The sequence below is a fragment of the Stegostoma tigrinum genome, chromosome 6 (genome assembly GCF_030684315.1).
Source record: "Stegostoma tigrinum isolate sSteTig4 chromosome 6, sSteTig4.hap1, whole genome shotgun sequence".
Classification (NCBI taxonomy): domain Eukaryota; kingdom Metazoa; phylum Chordata; class Chondrichthyes; order Orectolobiformes; family Stegostomatidae; genus Stegostoma; species Stegostoma tigrinum.
The window spans coordinates 71743876-71768585 of NC_081359.1; the positions used below are offsets into that span (position 1 = coordinate 71743876).

General features: G+C 39.4%; 1 protein-coding gene across 1 annotated transcript in view; it reads right to left on the reverse strand.

Annotated features, from left to right (window-relative positions):
- The window catches only part of LOC125453020 (rho GTPase-activating protein 20-like), a 91602-nt gene extending 73482 nt beyond the window's left edge, over window positions 1-18120 (reverse strand). The window contains exons 1-2 of the mRNA XM_048532029.2: window positions 17687-18120; window positions 10193-10278 (exon numbers count right to left, since the gene is read on the reverse strand). Coding sequence (XP_048387986.1) covers window positions 10193-10278; window positions 17687-17779 — 179 coding nt within the window. The 5' untranslated portion in view covers window positions 17780-18120. The remainder of the gene's footprint in view (window positions 1-10192; window positions 10279-17686) is intronic.
- Window positions 18121-24710: the final 6590 nt, after the last annotated feature.

A 24710-nucleotide genomic window follows, 5' to 3' on the forward strand; every position in this document is an offset into this window, starting at 1 on the left:
TGTGCATTTGTCTCCAAAAGAAATATTATTTTGATTCAATTCCTTATAGACTCTGTGATTAGTTTATCTAACTTGGGAAATATGTGGACACTGAGCTCTGAGAGGGACACATTATTTTCTTACAAATATTGTGCAATTGTCTAATAATACAAACAAATACATATTTCTGGTCTTGCAGGATGTAAAGAAACAAAAGTGACTTTGACAAATGTGAACCATGGAGATTGGCTCTATTCCGTAGGGTGAGGTTGAAACAGTTAAGCCAAGCACAAAAAAGTAATATTCAAGTAAACCAAAACACATTTATTTATTCATTATATTTCCAATACAAAGTCATAAAACTGAAGCGTCAATATTGGCACTTTTAAAAGGTATAAAAAGGTGCTAATATTTCTACTGTAGTTGTCAACATTGAACAAAATTTTGTACGTGTCTTCTTGCATGTATTTCACAGATAACTTGAAAGCATTTTATGGCATCATTTACACTGCCTTCTTCAGATAAATTCTCATCTGCGTTGCAGTCATAAATCCATCCAGGGCTCAGACTCAGAGGGCACTGAGTAATAGTATGCCTTATTTGCCAGAGTGATTTATAATCAAAGTACACTATCATTGTTTTTGGAGTGCACACGCAATTTTAAGGAAACAGCCTTTTTAATTTTTTTTAAAATGGACAGCTGTGTACACAAGGTACCTTAAAGGGGTGATGTTGTGCTCAGCCTGTGTGTGAACTATCTAAGTTGCTGTACAAATATGCGATCACTAGAAATACTATTTATGGCTGATATCATGTGACAGTTGGTAAGGCAACAATCCCTACAAATTAAATTAAGTAATGTATCTGAAGGAAAAATTTCAGGGCACCATTAAGGTTGTAAAGAATAGTGGAGAAGACAAGGTAAATCACATGTTATTGGTTATGTGATAGCAACTAATGAAAATCCTAGAGTTATTCACATGATAATATATATATTCTGGATGTATGCAAGTCCAAGCTTGAAAACGATGCTCATTATGGATAAATGATCAGTTAACACTCAGTTTAGACACAAGCATGATAAACATCACTGTAAGGCAACCGTAGAAGTACAACTGTGACATTGAGAGTCAATACCTGCAGGACAGTGAGGACATATTACTTTCACACAAATACTTTCAAACTATCAGAACTCTGTTGCACTTCTTGAGAAATGTTTAGGGCAATGATTTAAATAGAAATGCTTTAAAAAGCGTCAATAAAAGCATCTGTCTATAAGTACTTCATTCAATCTTTGCTATTTCACTCCATGCAATATTGCCAGATATGTAAAAGTCTGCAAATAGTAATCACAACCAAGTAATCACCCAAAGAGAACATCAAGACTGAATAAAACACTTGTTGTAATTTTAGATTTAAAATAAGTTGTTGTGAAATCCTTAGCCACCTGAGTTTTAAAATATTAACCATCCCTGCAGCCAGGTTTTAATGGATACCTTCAGTTGACACTCGGAAGTTTATTATTAGTAGTATTAAATTAAATAAAATATCTGTGAGTTGATCCAGTTAAACCTTCTGCTGCTATTTGCCAGACAGAGTCAAGCATTTTCTCTGAGCAAAGAATGCTCTCAAAAGTGAACTATCCCGAGGAGCAATGCAAATGAAACAGAGATGGATAAATTTGGATAAATCACAAGCTCAGGACAATAATGACGGTGGGGGGTGGGGGGGTGTGGGATTGGAAGGAAAGGGAGGAAAAAAAAGCAATTGCCAAGTGAAACTTGTGACCTAATTCCCGTCAAAAAAAAGTGCCAATTCCCATTGGAAATCATGGACATACCTAGAAAGATTAGGTAATGAACCATTGTTTCTGGAATTTAGATGTTGATAGTTCTCATTTTTATAACTTGAGCAAAGATATTTTGAATAAAGTTCTTGCCAAGTCAGTGTTTCGATAATTTACAGATTGATAAGCAACACTCAGAAAGCCACAAATAATCAAGCAGCAAGAGGAAGACTGGAAATAAATGTGATATGTATCGCTAAAGAAAACATACAGGGAAACTAATAGGCCAAAGACCTATAAGCCCTCCGGGCCTGATGGGATGAATCCAAGGATATTAAAACAAAGAGCTAAAGAGATAATGGATACACTGCTGGTAAATCTTCCAAGGATCCTTAGATTCTAGAAAATTCACAGAAAATCACCAACATAATAAAGAAGGAAGGAAACAATAGTCAGATACCTATAGGTCAATTAGTTTAACATCTGTAATGATGAAAATGTTAGAATCTTCTTCTTCTGAAGAATGTAACAGCAGAGCAATTAGAAATGCATAATTTGATCAAGCAAATTCAGCATGGCTTCACAAAGGGGAAACCATCCCTGACTAATTAGAAATTCTTGAGGAAGTAACAAGCAGGATAGATAAAAGGAAAGTAGTGGATGCAATATATTTGTATTTTCAGCAGGGATTTGGTAAGGAACCATACATTAGGCTACTTAATAAAATAAGAGGACACAGTGTTGGAGTTCCTATATTAGCACGGATAGAAGATTGACTAACTAATAGAAGGCAGAGTTGCCTTTTTCAGGGTGGTAACCTGTAAAGTAGGGAGTGCCACAGAGATCAGTGCTGGATCCACAATTATTTACAATGTATTATTAATAACTTCAATGAAGAAACTAAATGTATGATAACCAAGTTGGTGGATGACAGAAAAATAAGTAGGAAAGCAAGTGGTGAGGATGAGCCAGCATTGGAAAGGTGGAGGAATGCTGAAAAGCACCACTATCTTTGCTGCAAACGTTATCCCTCCCACCACTACTTACCCATGTCTGGACTCTGATTGATGGACAGCTCTCAGTAGGCAATGCTTCTGCAAACCGCCCCAGGTCCTTGATTGTGGGAAAGGCCCACTGCTCTCTTCAAGTGCTCTTTTTTAAAAAAAGGAACAATATTGGTGTCTTTCCTGCTCTGCAACTGGCAGGCAAGATCCTGATAGCCTCTATTAAATCCAGCTCATTATGGTGAAAGAGAAGCATCAAGAGGAGATATATTTTTTCTAAAACATAAAACTACAAAGAATTAATACAAAAACAGGCCATTCGGCTTACGTAGGCAATTCTAGCATTTTTGATTCACTTGAGACTCCTCCTGTTTCTCCCCATAACATTACTACCATAATCAATCATCAATGCTTTTCTTTTTCATATACTTATTAGCTTCTCCTTAAAATCCATTAATATCATTCATCCTAACTCCATAATATAGTAGCAAATTCCTTATTCTTACCTCTCTCCATATTAATTAATTTCATGTAACCTTTAAATTGATTTCTTGATGATTATCTTCAGTTAAATCATCTCTAATTTTGTTTCTCCCCACAATTGGAAATGTTATTTCTGTGTAGATGTTATCAAAACTTTTAGCAATTTTGAAGACCCCTAATAGATTATCTCACTTCACTATCCAACAACAACAAAAAAAGTGATACTCAGCCAGTTCATCCTTTTTGGATAGATATTCCTCACAGCTCTCATATCATCTTTGTGGATTTATTTTGCACTCAGTGCAGGACCTCTATGTAATAATAGTAACTACATTAAGTATAATTACTCGACACACCATCAATAATAGATAACACAGTATGGAGCTAGAGAAACACAGCAGGCCAGGTAGCATCAGAGGAGCAGGAAAGTTGACGTTTTGGGACAGGACCCTTTCTGAGGAAAGGACTTTCCTGCTCCTCTGATGCTACCTGGCCTGCTGTGTTCCTCCAGCACCAGACTGTTATCTCTGACTCCATCATCTGCAGTTCTTACTATCAATGAGTGAATTATAACACTATTAACTACTTTGGATCTCTGATGCTGTACTGAATGCTGGCAATACAATAAGCTGTTTCATAGCTAAAGTAGTTAAAAGTAATGCTGGTTCATTCAGTTGACCGCAGTAGTGCATCACAATAATGGACATGATACTTAATTCTATTATGGTCCTGCACGCAAATGCCATAGATATTAGGATTCAACCAACTCATTCTTTAGCATTTTTGATGATTCCCAGTTAAAGAAAGAAATTCCATTTAGATAGCATCTTTTGCAAATTCAAGACATCCTAAAATATCTTAGATATAACAAAGTACTTGAATATTAATTTTTTTTGGTTTTTCATGGGAGTTAACTTTTGACACTGTTACATGACACCTACATTGTCCATCCTGCTCCTTGCTAACATCTATTTGTGAATGATGTTGAGCAATATACAGCAGATCATAATTCTGGCCACATTTGTAGAACCTGGACGTGGTATTCTGCTGTATTGGTCAAATCAGCCAAAAGCAACCTGGGTGGAAGAATGCCAATAGGCATACCGCCCAAACTCAGTAAATCCACAGACCTCACAATGTTCTGTACAGTTGGATTTAATGGTAAGCCAAGGAGTCATGGTATCAGTAAATAGCCCTGGTCCCTTAAGACTTGTACATTAAGTCACCATTAGACGATAAGAAATCGGGACAGAGTAGGCCATTCAGCCCCTCAAGTCCTGTCTTCAATTCAATAGGACCATAGCTAATCCAGCATTCCTCATGTCCACTTTCTTGTATTTTCCCACTGATCAAGAATCTGTCTATCACAGCGTAAAATGAATTACTGAACCCCATTCAACAATTGTAAGCCCGTGTCTGTACTTTTAGTCACTAACTAACTACACAATTATATTTCTCCTACCTCTTTTTTCAAGTTAAAAGTGGATGATGGCGATCTATAAAGATGGCCATGGCTGTTTTTGTATCCTTGAAGATATTGCTCTACTCATTCTTCAGTTCCTAGATCTATAATCAGCCTCTGGTGAATATTCAGAATGGAGTTTGAGTGACATAAACAACATCTCCACTATGTACATACCACAATGATATCATACCAAAGCACATTTCAGGCCCTGGAAGTACTGCCTAATTATCAAAGAAAGGCATGACAAAAATCTGCTCTCAAATACGTTTCTTGGAAACACAAGTACATCTGAACCAGCCAACAATCTAATTGATAGAACCTCACCCTAAAGTTCAACAGCAGACTTAATAAGCTTTTGTGTTGCAACCACAAGTTCAAGAATTCCAATTAAAACAAACTCACATTTGAATTGAATTACTGAAAAGCATGTGTGTTATCAGAAGCAATTACATAGAAATAAAATTACACACAAGAATGCCAGCTTTGCTCTCCAGAATTATGTCCTAACCCATTGACCATGGATTAGTCAACAAAGGCAAAGCCATCTTGTGCCTCCTTATTAAAAAATAACAAAATTGTAGGGATAAAATAAACTGCAATTCTATACTTGGCTGATATAGATTAGAACATAGAAACATAGAACGGCACAGGCCCTTCGGCCCACGATGTTGTGCTGACCTATAATCCTACTCTAAGATCAAACTACCTGCATACCCTACGCTTTACTATCATCCATGTGCCTATCCAAGAGTCGCTTAAATGTCCCTGATGTATCTGACTCCACTACCACCACCAGCAGCACATTCCACGCACCCACCACTATGTGTAAAGAATCTACGTCTGACATCGCCTCTATACCTTCCTTCAATCACCTTAAAATTAGGACCCCTCGTAATAGCCATTTCTGCCCTGGGGAAAAAAGTCTCCAGCTACCCATTCTATCTATGCCTCTCATCAACTTGTACACCTCTGTCAAGTCACTTCTCATCCTTTGTCACTCCAATGAGAAAAGCCCTAGATTCCAAACTTTCCTCACGAGACCTGCCCTCCAGTCCAGGCAGCACCCTGGTAAATCACCTCTGCACCCTCTCTAAAGCTTCCACAGCCTTCCTATAAATGAGGCAACCAGAACAGAACACAATATTCCAAGTGGGGTCTAATCAGGGTTCTATTGAGCTGCATCATAACCTTGTGGCTCTTAAGCTCAAGTCCCCGGCAATGAAAACCAACACACCATATGTCTTCTCAACAACCCGATCAACTTGGGTAGCAACTTGAAGGATCTATGGACGTGGACCCCAAGATCCCTCTGTTCCTCCACACTGCAGAGAATCCCACCAATAACCTTGTATTCTGCATTCAAATTCGACCTTCCAAAATAAATCACTTCACACTTTACTGGGTTGAATTCCATCGGCCATTTCTTTGCCCAGCCCGGCATCCTATCACTATCGCGTTGCAACCTACAACAGCCCTCCACACAACCTCATGTCATTAGGAAACTTACTAGCCCACCCTTCCACTTCCTCATCCAAGACATTTATAAAGATCACAAAGAGCAAAGGTCCCAGAACAGATCCCTGCAGAACACCACTGGTCACTGAGCTCCAGGCTGAATACTCTCCATCTGTTACCACCCTCTGTCTTCTATTGGACAGCCAGTTTTGTAACCAGACAGCCAAATTTCCCTGAATCCCATACCTCCTTACTTTCTGAATGAGCCTACCATGGAGACCCTTATCAAATGCCTTGCTAAAATCCATACACACCACATCTACCGCTCGACCTTCAATGTGTTTTGTCACGTTCTCAAAAGAATTCACTAAGGTTTGTGAGTCATGACCTGCCCTCACAAAGCCATACTGATGATTTCTAATCAAGCTCTGCTTTTCCAAATAATCATAAATACCATCTCTCAGAATTCTCTCCAATACTTTTCCCACCACAGAAGTAAGACTGACCGGTCTATAATTCCCAGGATTATCCCTATTCCCTTGCTTGAAATAGGGAATGACACTTGCCACTCTCCAATCATTTAGTACTACTCCAGTAGGCAGTAAGGACACAAAGATCATTGTCAAAGGGGCAGCAATCTCTTCCCTCACTTGGGTAACCTTGGGTATATCCTGTCTGGCCCAGGGGGCTTATCTATCCTCATGTTTTTCAAAATATCTAGCACATCCTCCTTCCTAACATCAAGCTATTTGAACATATCAACCTGTTTGAGCAGATCAGCCTGTTTCATGCTGTCCTCACAAACGTCAAAGTCCCTCTCATTGGTGAATACTGAAGCAAAGTATTCATTAAGGACCTCCCCTACCACCTCTAACTCCACGCACACAAGTTCCTTCCACTATCCCCGATTGGCCCTACCCTCACTCTGGCCATCCTCTTGTTCTTCATAAAAGAATATTGAGCGCCTTGGGGTTTTCCTTAATCCCACCTGCCGAGGCTTTTTCATACCCCCTTCTGGCTCTCCCAAGTCCAAGTCCATTTCTTCAGTTCCTTCCTGGCTATCTTGTAGCCCTCTAGAGCCCTGTCCAATCCTTGCTTCCTCAACCTTAAGTAAGCTCCTTCTTCCTCTTGACTAGGTGTTCCACATGTCAACTCATCCAAGGTTCCTTCACCTTACCATCCCTTCCTTGCCTCAGTGGGACAAACCTATCCAAAACTCATAGCAACTGCTCCCTAAACAATCTCCACATTTCTGTTGTGCATTTCCAAGAAATCATGAATTCCCAATTTATGGTCTGCAGTTCCTGCCTGTCAGCATTGTAATTTCCCCCTCCCCCAATTAAATACTTTCCCATACCGTCTGCTCCTATCCCTCTCCATGACCATAGTAAAGGTCAGGGAGTTGGGATCACTGTCACCAAAATGCTCTCCCACCGAGAGATCTGACCCTTAGCCTGGTTCATTGCCTTGCACTACATCCAATGTGGCCTCCCCTCTAGTCAACCTGTCTACCTTTGAGTCAGAAATCCTTCCTGGACACCTGACAAAAATTGCTCCATCCAAATTATTTGCACTTAGGAGGTTCCAGTTGATATTAGGGAAATTGAAGTCACCCATGACAACAATCCTATTACATCTTTCATTCAGAAATATATTCTGCTCATTCTTAGTGAAATGGGTGCTGGCTGTTGTTATAAACCATTTTTTGTAAAATTTTTATACATTTGGTTTGTAATTGACATTGAACTGAAATCTACATTTTAAAGCACTACAATTGTCAGCCTGAAGCAATGTTTTAGCAAGGCCTCCAGTAAATGAGCAGTTAGGCTTCATTAAGAAATGCTTGAAAGTGGATCCTCTTTAAGTGAGCCAGACAGGCCTTAGGAGCACATAAAAGTTAGCCAGCACTTGAAAATGGCATTGCTCAGGCCTAACATCGTGCACAGCAGTGGAAGATGCTCAGGTGTGCAGTAGAATCCCATTCACGCATACCTGTCCTGGGACAGAAATTCACATCAGCGGAGGAGGCGAAAGAGGGGGACGTGAATGACAGTTCTGTCAATTACGAAACCAGCAGCACTATTGGGGACAGTGGGTTCTATTCCAATGCTCCAATCTACACCTGGCTGTGTTGGAGCTGGTGCTGTTGCCAACCACGTAACTAGAGAAGTAGAGACGATTTTAAACTAAATAGTGGAGACAAGTGATTGGACTTTGGAAATCAGGAGGGAAGATTCAATAGTCAAATCCAAAGGGGAAGCTGAGAGATGATCAACAGGGTGATAGAAAGGCACAGTGGGTACAAATCTAAAAGTTAACTACCAGCTAAGACTAGAAAAGTAAATGGATAAATCTAAAGGCTCTGTATTAGAACATACATAGCATTCAAAACAAAATAGATGAACTGGCAGCACAAATAGAATTGAATAAGTACAACCTAGGAGTCATTACAGAAACATGGTTGCAGAATGACATGGATTGGGACCTGAATCTTGAAGGCTTCAGGACATCAGGAATAACTAGGAAAGTTTAAAAAAAAAGTGAAGGTGTGGCTCTGTTAGTTAATGATGCTTTTAGCGCAGTAATAAGAGGGATGACATCAGTTAGGAAACCAAAAAAGAGATATATAAAGACAAGAAATCATTTGGATGTGGTGTACACAGTCCTTAATAGTAACCATACGGTAACTTGGAGCACAAAGGCAGAAATAATGATAGCTTTCAGAAAGGTAATCCCACAGGAGATTTTAATCTGTATACATAGAACTGTAGGTCAAATGGGCAAAAATGGCCTAGATGAGGATTTTGTAGAATGTTCTCAGATAGTATTTTTAGAACAGTATATTGTGAAGCTGATCAGAGAACTGGCTCTACTAGACCTGGTATTATGCAATGTGATAGAATGAATGCATGACCTCATAGTGAATATAACTAGATAGCAGTACTCATATGAATGAATTTTACATTCACTTTGAGGGAGAGAGGAGTGGGTCCAAGACTATTTTAGTAATTTGAAATTTGGGAGGAAGGAGGGCATTAAAGCGGTGCTGGCAGGTGCAATTACAACATTTAAAAGACATTCAGACAGCTAGATGAATAGAAAGGTTTAGAGGGATAATCGAATAAATGCAGGCAAGTGGGGCTATATTAGTTTGGGAAATTTGGTCAGCATAGACAGTTGGACTGAAGGGTCTGTTTCTGTGCTCTATGACTCTGTGATTTACGGATTCTGCTAACAGTACTGTTAAGCTCCGACAGAACCAGAAGTGTGGTACAGTTATTTTCCATTCAGAAGTTAACAATCAGTTTAAAAAGGTTGATTTTACAGACATGTTAAAGCCACAAAATATTTAATTGTTTTACATGTTCTGGTAATGATAACTTCAGAAAATTCCAAGTTTGCATGTGGTATTTTTCCCCATTCATTTTTAATTTCAAACGGAGACTCTCATTGTACTGATGATTAAACTAGGTTTAATTACCTGCGTATAAATGACTTTGACTTTGTCAGTGGCCTCACCTTCATGTTGTCAGATATTGCATCTCAACAAGGTGAAAATACATACAGGCTTATGCTAGCAGTCTAGTAGATTAATGAATCATTACATTAATGCAAATATTATACTTTAAAATTGTGAATTCTGTCAAGTGATTCTCCACTTGGAAAGCTCACAGTATCAAAGAAGGGAAAGAGAAAAGCTGAATATTCATAAAACATGACAAAGTAGGCCATTCTGTCAAATAAGGCAGTACTACCTGTTTCAAATAACAATATAGTTAGTTCCCAATTCCCTGCAATAATTTTCAGCTTTAATTATTTATCCAATCTCCTTTATGAAAGTTCAATTGAAAAATGAAATTCACTTCTCGCTTTCAAACAAGCCATTATCAAATAATTAATCTGCCTGGGAAGAAGAGTTCAATTCATTGGCTCAGTCAGGGAATTATGTACAACCACAGGGAGACGAATAAGAAATTTATAACATGTTAAGGTGAGTGTGCAGAAAGTGATCTGATTTACCTGGATAGTGATCTGGGTTTGCTAAGGGCTTTGCTAATCACTAAAGAAGGCGCTGACTGTCGTCTCTGGGCTAGATTTTTCATTATCTGCAAAAAAGAGAGAAAAAAAAAGCAACAAAGATTCAGTTACCAGCATGAACCAATTTTTCCTCAGTTACATTTTTACAGGGAAATTCAAAGTTCATAAACTAATCAGCATTAACAATTCTAATAGCAGGATGGCAGTTCTGCGAGCTCTGTTATAAACACAATAACTTGGTGTCACAAAGTCCGAGCAGCAAGTTTTGAAAGTTTGATACAAGCTGAAGAATATTGAGGGGAAGTAGCAGTATTGTCACTGGATTAGCACTGGGGGCTGGAGTTTGAATCCCACAATGGCAATTTCATACTTTAGAATTAAATTATAAATCTGGAATTAAAAGCTAGTGTAAAAAAAAGTTGATTGTTGTAAAAATATATTTGGTTCACTAATGTCCTCTGGGGAAGGGGAAGCTGCCAAGCTCACTTGGTCCAGCTTTAATGCAACTCTAGATCCACTGCTCCATGCTTGACTCTTATCAGCCCTCTGCTGCTCATTTATATTTAACCATTACAAAATCCGATACAAAGCAGGATCTTGAAGAATGACTATGTCCCAGGCACAACAATCACCAGCCCGAGGTCAATGCTGTTGCTGGGACAAGACAGAACCAAAGGTACCAGAACAGTGTTTTACATTTGGGAAGGAATCCAAACTCCACTAAGCCTCAGTTTCAGGTCAAACATAGGCAAGGGAATCTTCTACCAATTGTAACCCACCATCCTCTTCAACTGATGAATCAGTTTTCCATGTTAACCAGCACTTGGAGGAAATACTGGTGGAAGGGCAAAGAACATATTTTGGTTGGGGTCTTCATTGTCCAACACCAAGAGTGACTCATTAGCATTACTACTGATTGTTCGAGTCCTAAAGGAAGTAACTGCTTGACGGGGTTTGTGACAGGGGACGAACAAGATGGAAAAACATACTTGAATTTGTCCTCTCAAATCCACCTTTAACAGATGCATCTGTCCATGACAGCATTGGCAGCAGTGGCCTCTGCATAGTTCTCGTGGAGACTAAGTCAGACTAAATACAGAAATAAGGCAATAGTTAACATTGAAGTCTTTTGTACGCATTGGGGACACCCTCCATTATGTTGTGTGGCACCACCACCATGTTGAGTGGATTCAAGTTTGAGAAGATCCAGCAAATAATGACTCTGACAGTTTTTTCTCATAACCCTTCCTGGTCTCTCTAATATACTTTTACATCGCCCTCTGAACCTTCTGTATTCCTTTCAATTCTTAATTGTATTTTTCTACCTGAACCTGTCAAAAGCAAATTTTTGAATGAATAACCTTAAAAAGAAATTTCAATTAAGAATCAATCAACCCTCCTTTAATGTGGTAGCTGATTTTAGTTAGTTTCTATCATGTTGCTGGCAACACTGGCTTCATTTCAAATGTTCGAATTAACCTTATGGAGCCTGTTGACTAGATTTAGATCTTAAGATTGCCACATGTACTCAAGTACAGTACTACAGGAGTACAGTGAAAAGTGCATAATCTCAACACAGAGAGTACCATCTTAGGTAGCAGGGTACCCAGGTATAAAAGTATCCTTAGGTACAAAGTAGTAATGACAAGGGTTAAAAAGTTAAGCATTACTTCACAGAATAGTAGAAAAATACAGAAATAAGGCAATAGTTAACATTGAAGTCTTTTGTACTAAAGTGGATCATGGAGCATTTTACAAATAATTTGAATTTACATAAAACATGGTTGGAATATTCTATCCTCAAGCCAAGAGAAGTCCTGTGGCAGCATTCCTTCATAAGTCTAGTGTATATGGAAAAACTTTTCAACATTGCGGCTACTATAAATTTCAGTTTGTCTGCAGGGTGTCCGAGTTCCAACTACTAAAGCAAATCTTCTTCACCCAGTAAAGGAAGGCACTCAGATGAGAGGAGAACAAAGGGTACTTTTCAAAGACTCCCTGGAGACTTCCCCCAAGAAATGCTACATGAACGTTAATGCACTGGAAACCCTCATTCTGAAGGGATCCCGGTTAGAAGGAATACAATTCTTCAATAATACATGTTGGCGAGAGGAAGTATGGAAAAGGAATGCCAACAATCTAAAGGCCAAGGACCACGTCCACCTCCCGGAAGCACCTGCCAAATGTGAGGTCAGACATGCAGATCCAGGATCAGGCTCATCAGCCACACAGAGACCCACGGAATGCCTGCAGAGCCATAAAGACTTCTAAACACAAGTTTAAACAATTTATCATTTCTACCAAATTGGAATTAAAATAAGTGATTATCTAGTGATTACTTATAGACAGATATAAAGCTGCAAATGTTGATCACTAACAAAATCACCTTAAAAAAAGTAAAATATTACTACTCCAATACCAGATATTGCAGGATCATTGAGAATCAGAATAACAGCAGGCATTGCTATATTACATTGATTGCTGCTTCAAATGCACAGATACAAGAACCTTTAGGGAGAATTGTACTCCAAAAAATATTGTATGGTGTTGATATTTTCATCAAATTGATTGATTATAGTTCAATACTTATGTAAAGTTACTACTGCCATCATGCAAAGTATTAACAGTCACAATAGGCTACATGCTCTTCTGTACTATAAATTCCTACATTTCTATTGTGTGCATTACTGCAGTACACTTGAAATGGTAAGGAAATATTTCTGGCGTCATCACGGTGTTCAGATCACAAAAGTTTCAGCCTACACCTAGCGCTCTTACTATGTTTTAGTGTGACATTTTCACATTGTCCTGACTTTTGTTGACAGAAATTGCCCTCGCACAACTTAAGCAGGTAATACTTACAATTGACAGTTAGAGTTGTTTCCACTAGAATTTAGAAGAGTGAGGGGTAACTTAATTGAAGCATATAAGAACGGGCTTGATGTTTCCTCTTGTGGATCAGTACAGAACTAAGGGCATTTTTTAAAAAAATTAGGGTGACTCTTTTTGGACCACAGAGAAGGAGATTTTGTTTTCCTCTCAGATGGTTGAGTGATTTTGGGACTCTGCCTCAAAGACAGTGGAAATGCAGTCATGGGACATTTTTTAAAGACGGAGGAGGATAAATTCTTTTCAGGCAGGGGAATAAAAACTTTTTGGGGTAAATGGGAATGTGGCATTCAGAACAGAAACAGGTCTTCCATCATTTTATTGAATGGCAGAGCAGACTTGAGGAGCCAAATGGTTGACTGCTGTTTCTATTTTGTATGTTTGTATGATTTGCAGAGTACAATGCATTTTATTTTCCTGGAGAAAAGCAGCATAGGCTAGAAATTAACCTTGGCAAAGCAACGTGTGATCATATCAGATTATTTTGATAGCAAAACATTTTATGCATTTTAATGATATCCTGTTAAACTGCACAAGTCCACTGACGTTCTAGTTTCACGTTGTAGATGTGAAGCCAATTTGGGATATGGTGGGAGCTGGGATTCCTTCTTTTAGATTTGACACTGTTTACATTCCTAAAGCACTGAAGGAAAACTTCTGCCTCCACGCAATCCACAGTCAATGCACAGAATACTCCTGAACTAATTACATCCCAAATCAATGTGTACCTTCTGCTCAGTAAAAACACATTTGAAAACAATACATTTTTAAGTGTCATGTTGGCTGGCAGCCATTAACAACAATGTAGATTTTTGGCAGTTTTGCTTCACCTGATCTCGATTGCTCCTTGCTGCAACTGATCATAGAATGGTTTCAACATTGAGATACTCCCTCTTTTGAAGGGAATTTTTTTTTCAGCTTTTCTTGAAACGTTGTATATTATTTACTACACAGAAACATGCTCCACTTGCTGTTAGAAATGCCTGAATTTTCTCCCAAATTCTCAAAACTTTACAGAATTCCATTACTTGCCATTTCCTTACATTATTGACTAGCTACATTATATAGATAATGTTACCAAGTGAACTGCATTTACTTTGCAAGCCCACTGCTATATATTAAAATGAAATTTAAAATAAAACTAATTTCCACAAAATGACCGTGAAAATAGAGTTTGCCCAATAAGTATAAGTTGCTTGAAGCTTGGAAAATATTTTTAGTTGTCAATGTTTGACAGAACGTTCTATTTATTGTGCAATCCTACACAACCTTCATATAGATACAATATATTTCCTGATAAGACCACCAAAGAAAAGAACCTACTGCCCTTAAAACCTGCTTATTAATTCAACTGGAACATGTGTGATCTAAGCCCCATCTTTAATTGACCTCCCCTTTTAGGTCCTTATGCCTTGGTATTTTAACCTAAATTTGGAATGATCCTTAAATTTTAACTCAGATCTTGGTCTTAACTGCCTTCCATACTCTGGGAAACCGTTGAGGAGAGAGCAGAAGAAAGTCAAAAAGGGCACATTAAGTGACTATGAAACAATGATGAAAACAATATTACAGTTGTTGTCCACTCTAAAAGCCATGTGTGTGGTCATAGTTCCAGAGACAGTGGAGGAGGGAAATGAAGGATAGATCAGTAATGTAAAAAGAACTATTCTGCTAAACTTTCATTTAAAATTTGATAGATAGCAAGTGTTCTAATGAGCATAAAGAGAAACTGAACAGCCACATAGACAGCAGGTCATTTCAGTCTCCCCAAGGAGATTTATTTTTTCTTCTGTTCTATATTAACACTAAGGAAGCTACTGGAGAAGATTAAGGGATATAAAATTAATGGAAGGGTAGCAAATTGAATTAAAAACTGGTGTGAAGGGAGGAAGCAAAGAATAGGATTAAGGGCAGTTTCTCAGAATGGATGGCAGTGGGTAACCATGTCTCACAGAGTTCTGTTCTTGGATCTCTTCTGTTCACAGTATATATCAATGATTTCGATTGAAGGTTGGATTTTCAGATACTGAACTATTGGCATAAATAAATCTAAAAATCAAAAGGAAAATGCAAGGAATAATGGCTAACATGGCACAATGCACAAAGGAATTGCAGATGGAATTTAACATCTATACATGTGGGATGTTGAATTTCAGTAAAATGGAAGTGTGATGTAATCATCAAGGCATACTATATTCAGACAAATTGAATTGAATTATAAAAGTAAGATTATAGTAGTAAATCATGAAGAAACCTCAGTAAGGTAAAAATGGAGTAAGGCATGCAGTTTTCAGGTTAACAATTCATGACATATTGAGGTTATACAATCAGCACAATGCAGAATGGTATCTAGTATGAGGAATTCCACAGCAAGATAAGTATCTGCTATGAGGAAATATAATTATGAATAAATTAGACAGCTCCTACCAAAAACTCAGGATGACTACCATCCTAGGACAAGGACAGCAGATACAGGGGGATGCCTCCACCTACAAGTTCCTCTCCCAGCCATTCACCATCTTGACTTCGAAATATATCTTTATTCCCTCACTATTGTCAGATCAAAATCCCTCCCTAACAGCATTGTGGATTTACCAACAGCAAATGGACTCCAGTGGTTCAAGAAGGCAGCTCACCACCATCTCCTCCAGGAGGAATATGGATGGGTAACAAGTGCTAGCCTGGCCAGCAGCACCCACAGCCCATGAATGAATAAAAAAAGGGTACAGTGCAAGTTAAAAAGTTATTTGATAGAGATGTTTAAAATTATAAAAGTATGGAATACAATAAATTGAAATATGTTCTTTTCAGCAACTGAGTGACTTAGAACCAAAGGGTCTTAGATAAGATGAAACTAATTTAAATTTAGAACAGATAATAAAAGAAAGAAATCTTATTTTCTAGAAGGCTGTTAGACTATGGAATGCACTATCAGAGATAATGATTGAGAGACACCACGTCAATATTTAGTAACAGGTTAAATAGGGAACAAAGCAAATACATGGGATTTGGACTATTGATCATATTGCAGATGTACATCAAAAACAGAATTATCGGGCTAAAAGTTTCCACACTGTAATGATAATGCCATTAAGGGCTACATTCGTGTTCATAAGAATGTAAAACCTTAATGTTTAGAAATATTTTAGGTTCAATATAGTTATTTTAGAAACTGTTTCCGGAGCAAATATTGACAAACTAGCCCAAAGGAAGGTTAAACATCCCAGCAATGTATTGCTCACACTTTTCGGTCTCCGCCAGCTCCGTTTACAAATCAACCCCCAACACTTTACACTTTTCTAAATCATGGTGCCATAATCAATGCTCCTCAGTTAGCTCTTATCATTATTTTACTACATTACATGATATTGTTTTTAAAAAGTGAAAGATGACAATATTTTGTGGCAATTTTCTCAATGTTTATAAGACATAGTTTATCACGTGAACAGCCCCACTCTCGTCGACGTACAGAGAGAATTCCTGACATCCAAAACAGAGTAAGGTGTACATCTGCACATATACACACGCAATTCTCTCAGCAATATAAACTGCTACGTATTTGCTACGTATTTTCTTTAGGCTGTGCGTCACCAATTTTATGTAGAAATGTGTGGCGCGTATTTTATTTGCTCGATATCTGGGTAAGGGTAATGAATTCGGGGTCAAATAAAATCCTTAAATCACTTCATTTTGGCTGACTGGATAGTTCAGGTACCGTTCCTTAGCCAAGGGGCAAAAAAAATGAATTATTGTAAGTATATAAAATTAGATACAAAACTGAAAAGCCTTTTCTCTCCCTCCGGGTGCCCGATGTCAAAACCAACCTCAAACAAAACAGCCTTTTTTTAAAACAAAGTTTGTTACCATGGAGTGTCTGACTTACACGCTTTGACAGTCATAGACATGGCATTCAAAATTCTCTCACGATGAATCAGAACAAACGTTCTTAGTAAAAAGTGTGTATGATCGTCACCTTGGTCGGCCAGTCATTGCAAAACTGAGAAGTAGTGTTTCGCCACACATTTGCAGTGACATTCAAACAAATCCACAGGACACCAGTCTCTGAACTATTTTCTACATTCCACCGTGCCCCCAACACACGAGCCGGAGAATTTGTCAAAAAACGTTGCATTTTGATCGCATAACATTGAAACTATACAGTTTACTAGCCGTTAGCTTTGATACATTGTATTTACAACTTCATAAACATGCCAGAAAAATTCAACATACTAAGTATTTCCCTTGCGTCTAAACGATAATTGGCGTTTGTATAATTGAAGTTAACAGCAAAGACTGACAAAACTTTGTTTCAGAATCGTCCTTATCTGCTGTGGCCTTTCCCTAATCCCAATGCAAGTCGTGTGAGTGGAACATATTTACGTCGTGAACACTACTACAGACCAATAGCTGGAAACATCTCATTCTGTTTGGTATTAGAAAAAAAATCCTACTCAGGGAACAATCACATACCAACAAGTCCTTGTCAAAACTAATCTGTACAGTGCCTCCCACCCTGCGGAAAAGCGGGATTTGCAGAAAGCAGACCGATCCACGTTTTATACAAGAGTGCTTAAAATTCGCAACTACCTTCTCTTCTGTCCCTCCACAGCCCGATATTCGAGACTCCCCCGTCAACGAAGAAGAACGGCTCTGACCAATGTTATCCTGTTGAGGCGACATAGTTTGAAGACGTGTAATTCCTTAATTGCCGCCTGAAATCGTTACAGGGACAAGACAGCTATTCACCAGACTGAGAGCTGAGATTCTGAGTGTTGTAGGTATCGGAGACTTCATTCGGGTGCAAAGGAGTTTCTCCCACTCACACACACTCTCTCTTTCTCACACTCGCACACACACACATACAGGAAGCCAATGGTTTCGGCAGTAGTTCCGAATTGCTGGCTATCTGACGATCTTGTTATTAAATAAGCTTAGTTAAAAGCAGCGTCATTGCTTTACCATGGATACTACTCGTCTTGTGCCTCGGGCTCTGGGTCTTAAAGACCCGCACCAGTCACCTACTTTGCTGAACACATATGCCAGTTGGACATCGGTGCGTATTATAAATGGGGGGGCGGGGGGGGGGGGGGGGGGACGGCGCTCTCTGCACGTCCTGCCAGCCTTCGGTCTTCAGCATCCAGGTTCTCATATGAACCGATCACAGAAATAAACTGACTACCACCAAACACTGTTACTCCTCTCGTTTCCTCATTGTACCTTATTGACTGTCAGGGTAAACTCCTGTCTGATTAAATACAGTTTTACACAGAATGCGATGTCTTCCCTCTCTCATTTTCGATGTTGAGAAATTAATCCACTAATAAATGGATTGTGATGGATTGAAATAAAATACTGGGAATCAAATTGTTATAGAATTTGGAAAATAGGTTCATAGATGTTCTGAAGAAGACTGGAACTCCAAGCCTTAACGGTTTTCTTTCCACAGAATCTGCCAGAACTGATGCGTGTTGCAATTTCTGCTTTTGATTCTGTTTTGTCCTACACACTTCAAGATTTCTGTCAATAACCTCTCCTCAAAAAGTCCAACAATAATCTTTCCACCGTCTCCAAACACTGTCAATTACCCAAGCTTTCATTCATCACTAAAATATCCAACATTTCATTGGTTGTCAGTTTCCTGCCCAACTGCCGTTGTAACTACTTCCCTTGTTCTCTGCTGGAAGACAAGTAAAAGCCACAGGGCTGTGATCTCCATAAGAGATAAGACAAAGAGACAGGTCCACCCCTGCTGGAACAGGGATCAAACCCCACGTTGTTGGCACCGGACTGACCCACAACAGCCTTCCAGGTGACCAGGTCCTCAAGAAGTTCAAATTAGACACATCTGGAACTACCGATAGTGATGGTAGGGATTCCAACTCCATGGCTGACTAGGAATCTCTCCTGCTCTTAATTGCCTGCCATAGGCATGTGTTTGAAGGAATTATAAATTGATGAACGACCTATTTAGCCATGTTATGAAATTCTGGAATGTAAATTGAAGCTAAAGTTTCTGACTCAGACACATGGATGTACCCAGTGCATCATTGTACCATAACTCCCTCTTGACATTCATTCAATTCTAATTGTAGCTTGCCCTGATTTAAACAATCAATATGTCATTTATTAGTGTGACAGCAGAGCATTACTAATCTGTCCTTGTATTCGTGTTTCATGGTGTTTGATATAGTTATCTACTCAGGCATTCTGCACTGCTCTCCTCTAACAGCCACTTCCTAGACTGCCCTAGCCTGATTCCACATCTAATGGTCACAATGGAATCAGCAAACCTATTGCAACAACTTCTGCTCTCATCTTTCACAGGTCCCTTGGTTGTATCATCAGGTGAGATTCTTGCCCTCATTTTCCTCATGTATCTGCTGTCCCTTGCAAATATTATTCATAGCCACAAAGCGGCTTTTATCCATACCTAGGCATTTAAATCTTTCCCGTATGCACCATCCTAACTCATGACACCTTGATCCTAGATAAAGCAATAATTTCTTTTAGTTGAAGATCAGCAATTCCTACCAGAATCCCTGTGCCTTATATTTAATCTCCTCTCCTCGCTCTGGGAACCACTCGTTACAAACCTTATTGCACACATTCTCAATACTCTGATTCAACCCTGGTTTATTTTTCAAACTCCACGTTTCACCCGCCACCGAAGGCCATCGATTTCCACCTCCAACTTTCTGATCTCATCATAACTGCTGCTGCAACCTCATTGCCTCTGAACATAATTCATCTTTCTTTTCTCCAAACTCCTGAGTACCATCTTTGTCAATGTTTTAACAAACTATAACTTGAATAGGATCCTCCTAATAAATTCCTATCCCCAATCATGTCTGTCCCCATATCATCACCTTATGTTCACAATACATCATTCTAATTGATGGATATCGCAATCACATCAGACCTCAACCTTCCTCATAGTTTAGCTGTAGCAACTTCAACATTCCTGACAGCAGCCATCCCACTGTCCAATCCACTCTTGCTATGTATAGTACAATGTTCTCTCTAAAATGCTTCACATAGTATTTACTCTCTTCCTTCCTTCAAAATGTTTCTAAAATTTGAGCTTTGTGACGTTGCATTGTACAATTTCTTAATTCCCTGCTGCACATCCACTTATTTTAATTCTGTCAATATTTTGACAGTTGTTTGAATGTTCAAGTTGTCATTTAATGTTTTCACTTGCATTCTGAATTCTGAGGAAGGGTCACCAGACCCAAAATGCTAACTCTGGTTTTTCATAGCAGATCCTGCTGGACCTGCCGAGCCTTTTCAGCAACTTCTGTTTTTGTTCTTCATGTGTATTATTTCCCAATTCATAATAAGGTTCCAGGTTTAATTTATTTATCAGGAAAACTGTGTTGATGCAGAAGAGGCAGGGTGAGGTCTTAATCAAATAGCTTGTATCAGTATTCACCAAAGAGAAGGAATTGGTGGAAAATGATCTCAGGTAAGGTAGTGTTGAATTTCTTAGCCAAGTTGCTATTAAAAAGAAGCAGGTGCTGTGCATCTTAAAAAGTATTAAAGTAGATGAGTCCCTGGGTCCTGATGGGATCTATTTCAGAATATTGAGGGAGGCAAGAGAACCAATTGCTGGACCATGGACAGATATCCTAGTATCCTCTTTGGCCACAGATGAAGTCCCGGAAGATTGGAGAATAGCTAATGTTGTCCCATTGTTTAAAAAGGGTAACAGGGATAATCCAGGAAATTTCAGGCCTGTGAGCCTCACATCAGTGATAGGAAATTACTGGAAAAGATTCTCAGGGACAAGATCCGCAAGCATTTAGAAGCAAATGGAATGATTAGCAATAAACTGCATGGTTTTGTACGAGGTCAGGTCATGTCTCACTAACTTGATTGCATTTTTTGAAGAGGTGACAAAGATCACTGATGAGGTAAAAGCATTTGATGTTTTCTACGTGGGCTTCAGTAAAGCCTTTGACAAGGTCCCTCATGGCAAACTGATACCAAAGGCGAAGTCATATGGTATCAAGGGTGAACTGGCAAAATGGATACAGGACTGGCTTAGTCATGGGAGAGAGAAGGTAGTGGTGGAAGGATGCTTTTCGGAATGGAGGGCTGTGATTGTGGTGTTCCACAGGGTTCAGTATGTATGTGACTTACATTAATGATTTGGAGGAAAACATTGTTGGTCTAATTAGTAAGTTTTCAGACAAATCAAAGATTGGTGGAGTTGTAGATAGTGAGGAGGATCGTCAGAATGATACAGTAGGATATAGATCAGTTGGAGGCATTGGTAGAAAAATGGCAGATGGAGTTTAATCCAGACGACTCTGAGGTGATGCATTTTGGAAGGTCAAATACAGGTAGAAATTATACAGTGAACAGCAGAATAACTAGGAGTATTGATATGCAGAGAGATCTGGGTGTGCCAGTCCACAGATCACTAAAGCTGGCAGTGCAGGGAGATAAAGTGGTAAAAAAGGCCTACGGCATGCTTGCCTTCGTTGGAAGTGGGATTGAGTGTAAGGATAGGCAAGTTATGCTGTAGCTTTATAGAAGTTTTTAGGCCACGTTTGGATATTGCGTACTGTATTGGTCACCACACTACCAGAAGGATGTGAATACTTTGGAGAAGGTACAGAAAAGGTTTACCAGAATGTGGCCTGACATTGGAGATTTTAGCTATAGAACATAGAACATAGAACAGTACAGCACAGAACAGGCCCTTCAGCCCACAATGTTGTGCCGACCATTGATCCTCATGTATGCACCCTCAAATTTCTGTGACCATATACATGTCCAGCAGTCTCTTAAATGACCCCAATGACCTTGCTTCCACAACTGCTGCTGGCAACGCATTCCATGCTCTCACAACTCTCTGCGTAAAGAACCTGCCTCTGACATCCCCTCTATACTTTCCACCAACCAGCTTAAATGTTGACAGTTCATAGCTGTTCTACTGAATCTGAAAGGTTGGATAGACTGGGTTTGTTTTCACTGGAATACAAGTGGTTGAGGGGCGACCTCACAGAAGTTAATTAGATTGTGGATGGCATGGATCAAGTGGAAAGTATGAGGCTTTTTTTCCCAGAGTGGAAGGGTCACTTACTACGGGACATAGGTTCAAGGTGCAAAGTCGGGTGTGGTGGGCGGGGAGTTTAAAAGAGATGTGTGAGGTAAGATTTTCACACAAAGTGTGGTAGTGCCTGGAACACGCTGCCAGAGGAGGTGGTGGAAGCAGACATAACAGCAGCATTCAGGGAGCACCTGGATGAATAAATGAATAGGAAGGGAATAGAGGGATACAGATCCTGTAATTGAAGATAGTTTTAGGACGAAATGTGTCGACACAGGCTTGTAGGGCTGAAGGGCCTGTCCTGGGCTGTTTTGTTCTTTGTTCTTTGAGCTTTATTCATACATAGATTTTGATATATTTACAATCAATATTTGGAAAAGAAATGTCAGTTTATGCACAATGGCTAATTTCAGTTAGACCTTCATTTAGGGAGCTCTTGAGGACCCAGTATGAAACAGGTTTCCAATGGATAAGAAATAAATACTCATTATACACGTTGTCAGTATAGAATTAAACTGTCTTCTACTAGGAGGATGTGTGCCTACCGATTTGAGACAATTGAGAATAACTGGTACATGGGTTACACAGTTTTAAGTTATGTCTTGCAATGACATCTTCCTTGACTAAGCTATGATTTACTGTTTGAAGTGGTGTGGGAGACCACAACAACTCCTATCTATTGTAAGCTGTTAAAACACAAAAATAAAACACATATTAGACAGAAGCGTGATGCAATTGCCATTCAACAAAACTTGCCTTTATGTTTCATAGCTGTAACATAGCTATTTTAGAGCTGAGGGTCTTTTGTTGTGAAGCCCACATTACAAATTGTGTTTATTTAATCAATTATTTGCAGTCACCATAACCTTGGTGGAACATTCACATCGTTTTGCTACTTCTCTGATATTTTTCAAACTGCCTAATTTCACTGTTAAATATTATCTACCCACGTTGACTCAGTGGTTAGCGCTGCTTCTTCACAGCACCAGGGACCCAGGTTTGCTTCCAACCTTGGGTGGCTGTCCATGTGGAGTTTGCACATTCTCCCCATGTCTGCATGGGTTTCCTCCCACAGTCCAAAGATGTATAGATTAGGTGGATTGTCCATAGTGTGCAGACTATCTAGATTAGCCATGGGAAATGCAGGGTTACATGGATAGGGTATGTGGGTGGGCCTAGTGGGATGCTGTTTGGAAGTTTGGTATGGACTTGATGGGCCAAATGGCTTGCTTCCACACTGTAGGGATTCTATGATTCTAATTATAAGTCCCCCTGCTACCTGCAATTGATGTCTATTACTGATGCCAATCCTTCAGCAATCCAGTGCAATGAGGCCCATCCTTAGAACTTATCTGCTTTCTTTCCCCACAATACCATGGACTGTCCTCTGTCTATTAATGATCTAAACCTCATGCCTTTCTGTACCCCCAGCCCTACACTGACTTGGCAGGACATACCCAACAGGCCAGAGCATATCCTGCCCTGATGTCTCTACAGCACCCCGATTGCTATACATGCAAGTCTTGGACTTGTATGATCTCAAAGACTGTCTACAGACTCCAAGAGCATGGATCCTTGGAATGACATTGGTCCAGGTGATTAACTGATTGGTCAATATAATGGACTGACTCGGAACTCCTCATTGATTGACTGCGGTAGTACCCATTCACCAACTGGAATTCACCTTCACCCCGCTAAACACCCATCTCCTTTCACCATTTTCCCTATACAGTATGTTTCCTTGTGAGCCACTAGAAAGTTACAACATTTAAAAGACAATTGGACAGGTACATGGATAGGGAAGGTTTAGAAATATATGGGCCAAATACAAGCAAATGGGAGTAGTTCAGTTTAAGAAACCTGGTCAGCATAGGTGAGTTGTGTTGAAGGGCCTGTTTCTGTGCTGTATGACTCTATGTCTCTACATAATGCAGTTCTGACATTGATGTGGCATCATTCCACATAATGACATGTCCACCCCTGCCTGATGAATACATTTGCTCTTCAAAGCTCTGCACAACTGCAAGCTGCCTGCCTCTCCTTCAGTGCTTAAAAGTGGGTTAAAACACAGACACTGCCTCTGCAGCAGAGTTAAACAATTTATGAGTTAAAAGAAAGCTGAGATCCAGAACATGCCTGGCTCTTTGTCAATGCTGATAATTCTGTATAGATATTTAAAATGCATGGCTGGCTCACAGAGCAAATCCACCTTCCAAAAGGGTAAAAATCCTGTCTGTCTGAAAGTACATGCTTCAAGTCCTGAAGTCATGCTTGATTTCGACCGAGTGCAAGTGTGATGATGCTGTGAGACTGCTGCTTTCCCAATACTAAGTTGCATTGATGAAGAGTCAAAGAAGACCTTGAAGACACCCTGTGCAGAAAACGCAATTCCATGTAAAGAGAAGCTTGATGGCCTACACAGCCATTCACTGAGATGCAATAGATACAGACACCAGTAGTGACTAGGTACTAGCTCTATTTTGACAGTTGGGTGTTTGGGGATCATGTTTCTCAATTGTGGAAAGGAAACTCGGGAAATGTATTGTCAGTATA